The sequence below is a fragment of the Trichomycterus rosablanca genome, chromosome 27, assembly GCF_030014385.1.
Source record: "Trichomycterus rosablanca isolate fTriRos1 chromosome 27, fTriRos1.hap1, whole genome shotgun sequence".
NCBI lineage: Eukaryota > Metazoa > Chordata > Actinopteri > Siluriformes > Trichomycteridae > Trichomycterus > Trichomycterus rosablanca.
In genome coordinates, this window is record NC_086014.1 from 13,476,354 (window position 1) to 13,487,737 (window position 11,384).

Genomic DNA, 11,384 nt, shown 5'->3' on the forward strand with positions numbered 1-11,384 from the left:
GGGTGTCCCAATACTTTTGTCCATATAAGAACCAGTTTATGCACCAGTCAGGTTTGTTGTTTTGCTGAGCTGTAGGTTTTGCTTCCCGGTCAGTGAGATTTTACTTCTGTTTCTCATTGTCTGGTCACTTCTCTGTATCTTTGTCAGTAAGTGCAGGGGGGTAAAGAGGACAGGGAGAGTCCGGGTGATGTAGGAGGGGTGAAGGAAGAAGGGGGTGGAAGGTTCGGGGCTAGAAAAACCACATGTGCCTCTTCCCCCCCTACTGCGAGGTTTAATAGAAGGAGGAGGTGCAGGAGGAGGAAAAAAAAACCCTCAGAGCGTTCAGACCGGGAGCAGCTGGGTTTTATTCCTTCACCATCATCCCTCGCAGCCTCCTCATCGTTTTCTTTACACGTCTATTCAGTCGGATTACTCACACACAGGTGGGTTCACTTTCTCTACACGTTTCTACACATTTGTTCGAAGGAAATGTTATAAGTGCACCAATTAAGAGTTTAGGAGGATAAGAGAGAACAGGAGAGAGGAGTAATGCCAGCAGTAGTGCATTAGTGCAGTATCAATGTGGGCTGGTCTCTTTGTTCTCCTCATCTACACTATTCACATCATCTAGATACACTGAAATCGTTGCTTATATTATTTTATGGTCAGTTCATCCACTGAGACGAGACTTTTCTTTCAATCTGTGCTGGATAACATTAGAGGAAGTGTAGGAGACGTTTCTCTCTACTCTCATTCTCTCTATTCTGGCTAACTGGTGTCACGTTGGTGCAGTGGAACCGGTGCACGTGAAAGCAAGATATCTTACTTTACTTTGATCACACACACACGGTAAAGGTGAGTAAAATGCACCCATGCAAGCTTTTGCATTTTAGGTACATCAAAAACAAAAAATAATTAAAAGGGGGTCCAGCTTTCTAAGACAAGCTCTGTATGTAAATATGATATATAATATCAGATATAATCACTACAGTAAATATTACACCTTGGTTCAATGCTGCTATTTTGTCCAAGTTGATTCACTATTTATTTAAATTCATTCAAAAGTAGGAGAGAGAAATCAGTGCCTGTTTTAGAGAACCGGTGCGGTGGAAATGCCGGACGTCTGGACGCACAGTCTGTCTTTTTTATTGTCTATCAGTTTGCTGATTTTAATGTTTTAGAAAAAGCAAAAGTGCTTAAGCATGCTTAAATATGCAAAGAAAAAATATTCTGTTAAATCACAGCTCCTAAACATAAGTCATTTGAAGTGTGTTATAAATTCAAATCTTCTATAGATCCAAATTATAGATTCTATATACACGGCTATCTTTAATACACAAATACTAAATTCTTCTTTTATTGTTTGTACTTAATGATATAAACGTAACTGGAACCTGTATTCTAGCTTGTTCTGGTTAACAGAAGTCACGTTGGTGTGTGGTGCGGTTCTCAGCTAGTTAACGTACTCAGACCCGTCACATGACTTCAGGCTGTAAAATATATAAGTGCATTTTTTATATTTTATATTCTGTCAGAATAAATCACTCAGTGGTGCAGCAGTTTAACACGCTAGCTCACCGCCGCGGAGAGTCTGAGCTCTCCAGTGTGAGTCTCAGCGGTGCTGGCGGCCCGGCTGGGCATTGAACAGACACAACAGGCGGGAGGCAGGGACGGATTGGGTTTCTCCTCCTTGCTGCTGTAAGTGCAACCCCTGCTGTCTGACCCTAACCCCCCCCCCCCGGAGGAAGTAGAGGAAAGATCATTCCCGACTGGCTGCTGTAACAAAACGGCCGGCGACTTTACACGTGTCCGAGGGGGCAGGTGCAAATCTGCGGCCCTTCGCAGACAGTGAGGGGGGTGGGCTGCGCAAGAGGCAGAAAGATTGTAATAGAGAAAAATAATACAAATAAAACCAGGTTCTATCAGACATTGCAGGTTAGATTTTTTAAAACACGCTTCAGTACCACTTGAGGACCAAAAGCATGTGCAGACCCCTGAAGTTCCTACTCATGTATCTCCCTAAACCAGGACTTTATGGATCTTTACAGATCTTGCTTTGGAAAGCATTAAAAGCTAAAGCATTTATTTATTTAATATGATTGATCTTAATACAACTGTTACTGATGGGTGTGGCTCAAACACTGAAAACTCCATTGTGGTCCGAGTACCTAATTCAGCACTTTTTTTATTTTTTTTACACCGAATGCCTTTTCTGATGCCACCCTCCTTACTTTATCTGGGCTTGGGACCTGCACCCATTGGCCTTCCCTATCATTCAGACATAGCCAATCATGTCTGTGTCGATGCCCGACAGATTTGAACCCCGGATCTCGACAATAGTGGGGTAGCGTGCCAGTAATTTTAACACTGTGCCAGCTGAGCACACTTTTGACCCTTTAGTTTTTTGGTCGGCACCCTTTTTACACCGGGTGCTTTTCTAATGCAACCCTCCTTATTTAATCTGAGTTTGGGACATGCATTGAGAGCGCACTTACAAGTGCACCTCCCAATGGGTAGACTGTTTGGCCTTTCCTCTCCTTCAGACGTAGCCAAAACTGTCTGTGGCCGGCCGATAGCACCGCTGAGATTCAAATCCCGGATCTCGACGGTAGTGGGTTAGTGTATTTTACTGATGTGCCAGTATAACACCGTTTTGTCAAATCCAGTTCTGCTTTCTTAAAGGGCGTCTGCATTTCGCACCAGTACATTATAAGTGAGATTTTTTTTATATAGCACGCATATACAATATTAAAACTTTATAAAGTGCCTTTATATTAAAGCTGGATTAAATAAACAGCTGCTGTACGTCGACTACTTTATGAAGGTGGTTGTTAGTAAAATTGCTGTTTCAAAACTGTTACACTAACATCGCAATCTTGTATGCACTTAAAAGCATTCACATAAAGCCCTCCCCCCCATACACACACAAACACACACCTCGTATTCTGAATCCCAACTGCCTTACATCCTACACACTACAAAACCCTACACAAGTGCACTACAGGTGGCGTGCGTATTAAACATGGACCATAAACAACTAAAGTTGATTGCAGACTAAACTGAATCAAATCCCTAAAGCAAAATAAAGCAAGCATCCCTCGTTAGTGCACTACATAGTGAACGGGGCGTGGTTTGGGACAGACGGTTCATTTGTTGCCGCCCTCCTCCCTTATCCGCCAATGATTCACCATGGCAACACCATTAGCCTCCTCCTAAAGGTTATCAGTGGGGCTTTTCCTCAGCAGGCGTTTATTTATTTACAGTCAGTAATTGCTTCAGCATGATCAGAGATGCAGTGGGGGGCATTAGACACTCAGTCAGAAACACACCCTGGTCAGGGCATCCCACACTCATCCATTATAAGTCACAGGTGGAAGGAAACCGGAGTACCTGGAGGGCCAAACCCATCACAGACCAGCACCAGAGGCCAGGACTGAACCCGCTTACATCAAATTTCTGCCTATTTGTTTATATGCTCATGTATTAACTCAAAATAGTGCAGATTTTCAACAGTCATTCCACACAGATCAATCAGTGTCACGTCTGTGATATTTCTAGATTTATTTAAAGAACGTTACATATAAGAAAAATCTTGCTTACATACCAGACTCGGCACAGGTTTTTGCGACTGCCGTTCCTAATGCAACCCTTCCATTTTAATCCGGGCTTGAGACCGGCACTGAGAGAGCACTGACAAGTTTAGTCCACCCTCTCTTCCCCATTAACTTCCATAGTTTATTAGTTTTATCTTTAGGTAAAAACAGTTTGTCTGTTAATAATGAATGTAGAGGTTGTGTTATATTTATAAAAAAATTTAATGTGACCAAGGGTGTCCAAACTGTTGCACAGACCATATTTCTATATATCTGTAAAAGCACAGATTTTCAATAAACTTTAAGTGCAGTTAGTTTTAGTCACCTATTAACGTCAGGACAGAGGCAAGTGCTCTTGTGACCAGTCATATGTCCGTGATGCTAAATACATAAACAGAAAAGCAATACGGGTTCGAGTCAGAGCTGCAGGCGTTTTTCCACTCCATTTATTCTAACCTTGAATCGCCATTTACTGTTAGAAATCAGCCGCCGTACACAAACAACAAACCTAATATTCAATAAACACAAGCACAGCACTCTTTAGCGACTGAATAAATGCTACAGGTGTTGAGATGGGAATTTCACAAGTCAGGTCTTAGAATCTCATCTCAATCTACAACTGGACTCACCACATTTCCTTCAGAAGCAAAACTGCTGGCTCAGGTAGTGCTGAGGGGAAGGTGGAGGGGAGTAATCACACCGGGACCCGTGGCTCTAAAATAGCTTAAATAATTAAACATGCGTTACTATCCTCCGTCACACTGTAAAAAATTTGACAGAAGTGATTGGATGGTTGGTTCAGCCAGTAGGTTTATAAAAATGAATTAAAATATGATGCCTGTCATTTTAAGCAAGAAATATGTTGATATAAAATCCCAAACATGCTTTATCAGGCTGCAGAGGGGAGCTCTGGAGTCCCAAATATCATTCTACAAACTGTACTTAATTTGTTCTGTACTGTTAGAGAGATTATTCTTGACTGAATTATAAATGTTATAAAAGTACTGCACAATCTAAACAGATAAAAATAAATAGTTTAAAATAATTGAACCCAGACTACGATGTGAACAGTCCCCGAGCGTCTGGATGGCCGCTGGTAGGTAATAAAAGCCGACAGACTGCAGAGCTCAGCGTTCGGATTGATTTTTGCATTAGGCTGGCACATAACTGCACATCCCATAATGCACGCTCCAATGCAGCAGATCCTACCGGTACTGCACTCCGCTGCAGCAGCCGCCGCCGTTTACCACCAGACTTACTGCAGGTGGCAAGAGATGTATAAAAAAACACCAGCACCCAGACTTGGATTTGTCTGATTAGATTATGAGTCTGAGATATTGTACGTATTTATAAATCATTTAATTTATTATAATCAACCCGGTCAACACAGGGTGCATGGCTAGAATTGGGTGCCTGGACAGGGCGACAATCCATCGCAGAGTAGACTAGCATGGATATATATATATAGATATAGATATAGATATAGATATAGATATATATATATATATATATATATATATATATATAGAAGGGATCTTTAAAAAGTTTCTGCACTTATATTCTGGTTATAAGCGGTGAGGGTGAGAGGAGGAGTAATCGGTCGTGTCTGAGATACTGAGAGACGATTATAGTCCGCATTTAGCTCCATCTGATTTCCACCTTTTTGGACGTTTAAAGAAGCTTTAAGGGGAAGAAGATTTTCATGTGATGATGATGTGAAAGCAGCATACACACGTATATACTGTATGTGACTTCTAGCAAAGCTCTTTTTATATAACAGGAAGTTATTACAGACCAGGATCTGGATTTTACCGAGCTAAAAACAAGTTAAACCAGAAGTTTCTTCTGCTAATCATCTGTTCATCTCCGATATATTATTATTTTTAGTTTCCTGGTGTGTAAGGCAAGAGCCAGACCGATCAGGACTGTGTTTGTGTGTCTGTGTTAGCGAGGTGTCTCTGTGTGAGGAACAATGTAGTTCTGGTTTACAGTTTAGTTTTATCTAATCAGTCTCACTGCACTCAGAATAGCTAATCGTCCACGAACCGTGAACAGCGCATCAGCCCAACACATATGCATTATATTACACTTACATTTACGGCATTCAGCAGACACTTTTATCCAAGGCGACTTACAGTACTGTGACAGCATACAGTCTGAGCAATTGAGGGGTAAGAACCTTGCTCAAGGGCCCAACAGTGGCAATCTGGCAGTGGTGGGGCTTGAACCAGCGCCCATTCAAATACTAGTCCAGTACCTTAACGGCTGGCAGTTGGTATGCGTCTGTTTCTTCTGCCACATGCTGTTTTATTGCATGTTTTAAACATAACTAATATAAAAATACAACGACTGCTTGTCGGTAACTAGAAATTATTGTGCTTTTAAAATGACTGGTTATGTTAGCCATCTAGCTACTATTAGCAATAAAGACTGTTTTCCGAGGCCGTTCAGGTGGCGCAGCGGTAAAAAACACACGCTGGAACCAGAGCTGGGATCTCAAATACATCGTATCGAATCTCAGCTCTGCCTGCCAGCTAAGGCTGAGCAGCCACATGAACAACGATTGGCCTGTTGTTCAGATATGGGCGGGTCTAAGCCGGATAGGGTCTCTCTCATCACTGGTGCAATTACGACCTCTGATTGATGGCGCCTGCACAGAGATGAGAAAATAGTGCTCTCAGGGTGTGTCTCTCCGTACACAACGCTGAGCTGCACTGCACTCGTCAAAGTGTAGGTGATAAGATGCATACGGCATGCTGCCCACGTGTCGGAGGGGGCGTGGGTTAGCTTCGTTCTCCTCAATCAGAGCGGGGATCGGCATTGGTGGAGAGGAAGCATCACGCAATCATGCAATTGGACGTGTAAAAAGGGATAAAAAAAGCATAAAATCTGAATTCTCTTGATGTTAACAAGCTGGTTATAAATACCAGTGAATATGGAAATTGCAAAAATTAAATTAGTGAAAACATGTCAGGTTATGTTAGCTATCAAGCTACTATTATTAGTAAACAGGATAAAAACTCTACAAATATAACTTCATGTTGTGTTAGCCAGTTTGCTAATGCTAATTTACGTTGCTCTGAGCAGAGAGGAAACTTCAGGATCATGGTTTTATTAAATAGATTTATGAAATTGAATCCCGACAGCTCTCAGTTTCCCGCGACACAGAGGTTACATTTTTGTTTTCTCTCATAACAGAGACGCTAACTTTAAGCTAAATGCCACAAGAGAGGAACGGGAACGAGCAGACTTGACATTCCTGTGTAGTTCCTTACACAGGAGTCGAGCGGCGAGTTTACAAGGACCATGTGAAGTTTCCATCCAGAGGCCATTTGTCTTTCATTCGTCCTCGTCCCCCGCTGCTTTTGGACGCCATTCAAACGTTCCCCTCTTGGCAGATTAAAGCGAATGCCCTTTAAAAGGGAAGGCGAAGCTGGCAGTCGCGCATAATGTTAGCTTTTATCACTTCTCGCTTCCATCATGGTTAATTAACCTTGCGTTCCAATCCTGTTTTTAATGCGCCTTCATCTACTTTCCTTTAGTAAAGCTCACTTGACCGTCTTATGGACCGTTTCATAACATTAGTGTTCCAAACACCACACTAAACACTGTATTCCTACACTCTGTAGTAAAATCTCTTATTTCTAGTCGTTTATAGGGTAGCAACTAAAAAATAAGCACAGACTTTTATTGTTAAAACTCCATTCATTCATTGTCTGTTTTACCACTGCTTTATCCTATTTAAGTGGGTCTCAGTGGGTACAATTCACTGGGTGAGGGATAGAAAACAATCCGTACAGGTTGCCAGTCCATCACAGGGCACACACGCCTACATCTTTGGATTGTAAAAAATCCAAATTTATGAAAATAAATAAGTAAGAACACAAGTTTTTCATTTTGGTGCATTTTTACAGCCTTTAAATTTTCCCAGAATGACCCTGACCAGACAGCACCTCCAATAAAGATGAATAAATGACAGTGTTTACCCACACTGCACCCATGCTATGCCACATAAAGGAAATTGGCTCTTATGTCTGACATTGAGTGAATGACCTGACCTATCGGAGCAAGATCTGATTTTTTCTGCCCTTGTTTTTCAGGACACACCATGGGAGGCAAGCTGAGCAAGAAGAAGAAGGGGTACGATGTCAGCGACCCTAAAGACAAAAAGGACGGGAATACAGTAGTAGCAGCAGCTGCGACCGAACAGAAGGCCGAAGCCGCTACAGCAAACCAGGATGCAGGAGGAGAGAACAAAGCAGAACAAGTGGCGGCGGTTTCTCCTGAAACTCCACCGTCAGAAGCTTCAGCTGACCAGACTGCTGCACCCGCAGAGGCAGAGGTGAAGGCCGAGGCTGTTCGGCAAACTTCAGTGGAAGCTGTTTCTGCCCAACAAGAAAAACCCACAGAAGCTCCAAAAGAACCTGCATCTGCACCAAAAGAACCTGCACCTGCTCCAGAAGAACCTGTACCTGCACCAAAAGAAACTGCACCCACTCCGAAAAAACCTGCAGCTGCTCCAGAAGAACCTGCAGCTGCACCACAAGAAGCTGCACCTGCTCCTAAAGAAGCTGCACCCGCTCCAGAAAAACCTGCACCTGCTCCAGAAGAACCTGTACCTGCTCTAGAGGAACCTGCACCTGTTCCAGAAGAAACTGCAGCTGCTCCAGAAGAACCTGCACCTGCTCCAGAGAAACCTGCTCTAGAAGAACCTGCACCTGCTCCAGAAAAACCTGCACCTGCTCCAGAGGAACCTGCACCCACACCAAAAGAACCTGCACCTGTTCCAGAAGAACCTGCACCTGCACCAGAAGAAGCTGCACCTGCTACAGAAGAATCTGCACCTGCTCCTGAGATACAAGCTGCTGTGCCTGAGGAGGCTGCACCAAAGGAGCCAGCAAAAGAGACCGATTCTGCTCCAGCAGCAGCAACAGTTGCCTCAGAAGAACCAGCAGTCCAGGAGGAACCTGCCTCACAGGAACCTGCCCTAGAGGAACATACTCCTGCACCAGAGGAACAACAATCTCAAGTGGTTGCTGCTGTCGCCCCAGTAGAAACAGCTTCTTCCCCAGTGGAGTTTGTTTCTGCTGCCGGACCAGGCCAGACAGAGCCGGTTTTCACCCTAGTAGAGACTGTTTCTTCCCCAGTGGAGGCTGCTTCTGCCCCACTGATGCCTGCCGCTGCTCCGGAGGACCAAGCTGCTGCACCTTCAAAACCATCAGTCAACGTAGAGGCTATTACTTCTCCACTAGAGACTGTTTCTTCCCCTGTGGAGGCTGCTCCTGCCCCAGAAATCCATGCTGCTGGGCTAGAAGAACCACCAGCCCAGGTGGAGGCTGTTTCTAATCTAGCTGAGACAGTTTCTTCACCAGTGGAGGTTGTTTCTACCCCAGTGATGCTTGCATCTGCCCCCGAGGAGCAAGCTGCTGCACCAGAGGAGATATCAGCCCCAGTAGAGACAGTTTCTGCCCCCGAGGAACCCGAAGTTACCCCAGTGGAACCTGTATCTGCTCCACAGGAATCGTTACCTGCATCCGAAGAACAACCAGCAGTACCAGAGGAGACTATAACCACCTCTGAGGAAGGTACTGAGGAACCACCAGTTCCCACAATCGAGCCTTTAGCCGCATCGGAAGAACAAGAACCTGCCCCAGTGGAGTCTGCAACAGAAGCTGTCCAGGAGGTTTTAAGTACCACTGAAGTTACTCCAGAAACCTCTGAGGTACCAGAGCCAGAAACGAAACCTAAACCAGAGCCAGAAGTTTCAGAATCTGTTCCTGAGGCTGATCCGGTACCACCTGAGGTAGAAGTAGTTCTTTCTGCTCCTGAACCAGAGCCTGAAGAAGAACCTAAACCTCCACAAGCTGAACCTGAATCTGTTCCAAATGCTGAAGAACCCGTTCCAGAGATCGTCATTTCAGAATCCGTTTCAGCCAATGATATTGTGTCTGGGGCGAGCGAGCTTTTTCCTACCTCCAACGGTACTGAGAAAGTGAACGGTACTGAATCGGTGGACGAACCGTCTGCAGATATAATAAAAGAAAACGGAGCACGTGAGAAGACGGATGTCCTGGAAAACGGTCCCATAGATGCACCTCTAGATGGCCGAGGTGATGCCCCTCTGGACAGTCCAGTGAACGCCCCTTTAGACGGTCCAGTCGATACCACAGTAGTCGACGCTGAGCTCGCTGCTAAAGAGGCTGTAAACGGTTTTGTGGCTGAACCGGAACTTGAATGTGGACTGAAAAAGGTCGATACTGATGTCGGAGACAAGTTGGAGTCTCTCAGTGCTGCAGCAAGTCAGGCTGTTGATACAGCCTAAACTACCTTAAAGTACCTTCAAATGTGAAATAAAAATAATAAAAATAAAATAAAAGTCCTCCAGCAGTTCAGGCCTAGATTGAAATGCCTGTTGTGGCAGCTCGGGCGCAAAGAACTTTGGGTTCAACCACTCGAGAGATGAAGAATATTAAAAAGTGGATTCAATTAAAACTGAAGCGAGAGAAGTTCGTTGGTTCATGCTGTGTTCAGGAGCGCCGAGGTGTTACTGCCCAAACGGGTTAAACACACATAACAAAGACAAAAAAATGTGAAAAAGGTTAAACAGAACTCACACTGGACATTAAAAATTGGAATGAGAAGTCTTGTGTTTGCTTGTGAATCTGATAAACATAAAACCGGGTTATTGAATTAGCATTTATTAGTATAATCTAATTTACACTTTCACATGTTATTCTTTCCACGTAACAACTGAAGTTTTGCATTTTGGGCAGTAAGGGATGTTCATTTTAACTCGAAAGCTTGCCTTAGAATAAAAATAAAAAAGGACTTTCATTTTTAATCCTTTCACAGACCGAGATCAAATCATCTTTTGTTTTTGTTAATTCATGATTTATTTATGCAGATATGAAATAAACGTATAACAAAACTAATGAACACAATTAGAACGTGTGCTGTGTTTGTGTTTTGGGAAGCATATATGAGGCTTGTTGTCTGCTAAGAAAAATATATGATATTTTACCCAGAAAGAAACAGCAGCAAACAGGGTACACAGTAGAGATGATGCTGGAACAAGTGAAATTCCAGTCATGTAAAGTTTACGATCCTCTTTTTTGTTTTTCTATTTACACATTTCCCACAATTTTCTCAGAATCTAGTCGTATCTATCCAATTACCCGATTTTAATTCGCTCCTACTCCCGCAGACCTTCACTCCTGACCTCACACCTTCACTCCAACACGTCAAGTCAGATTTATTTGTATAGCGCTTTACAGAATCCAGGACCGACAGACCAAAACCCCCTGTTGAGAAGCCAAGGGCGACAGTGGCTAGGAAAACTTACAGGAAGAAACCTAGAGAGGAACCAGACACGTGTGCAGTACTGACCCCTCTTTTGACCTGCACAAGGCGGGTTCACACGGGGATCCGTGTTGCGCACGGAGAGTTACGCACTGATCCCCGTTATCCCCCGTCTCACTGTGCAGGTGCCGTCATATGATCCTTATTTTGAAATCTATACAAAACTACTTCAACTTTTCTACTGTAATGCTTTATGATTAATACTATCTACTTTCTCTAATTTCCTTCGGGATCAATAAAGTATCTATCTATCTATCTATCTATCTATCTATCTAATCTATCTATCTATCTATCTATCTAATCTATCTATCTATCTATCTATCTATCTATCTATCTATCTATCTATCTATCTATCTACTGTCTATACGGCTATATGAATCAAGACAGCGGTTAGGGTACTGGACTAGTAATCACAAGGTTGCTGGGTCAAGCCCCACTACCGGCAAGATGCCA

At 43.5% G+C, this 11,384-nt stretch overlaps 1 protein-coding gene across 1 annotated transcript; it reads left to right on the forward strand.

Annotated features, from left to right (window-relative positions):
- Positions 1–262: 262 nt before the first annotated feature.
- Positions 263–10,519, forward strand: si:dkey-56m19.5 (proteoglycan 4). The gene is made up of 2 exons (XM_062989237.1): positions 263–422; positions 7,673–10,519. The coding sequence occupies exon 2, from the start codon at positions 7,681–7,683 to the stop codon at positions 9,892–9,894; it is 2,214 nt and encodes a 737-aa protein (XP_062845307.1). The 5' UTR covers positions 263–422; positions 7,673–7,680; the 3' UTR covers positions 9,895–10,519.
- The last annotated feature ends 865 nt before the right edge of the window (positions 10,520–11,384 follow it).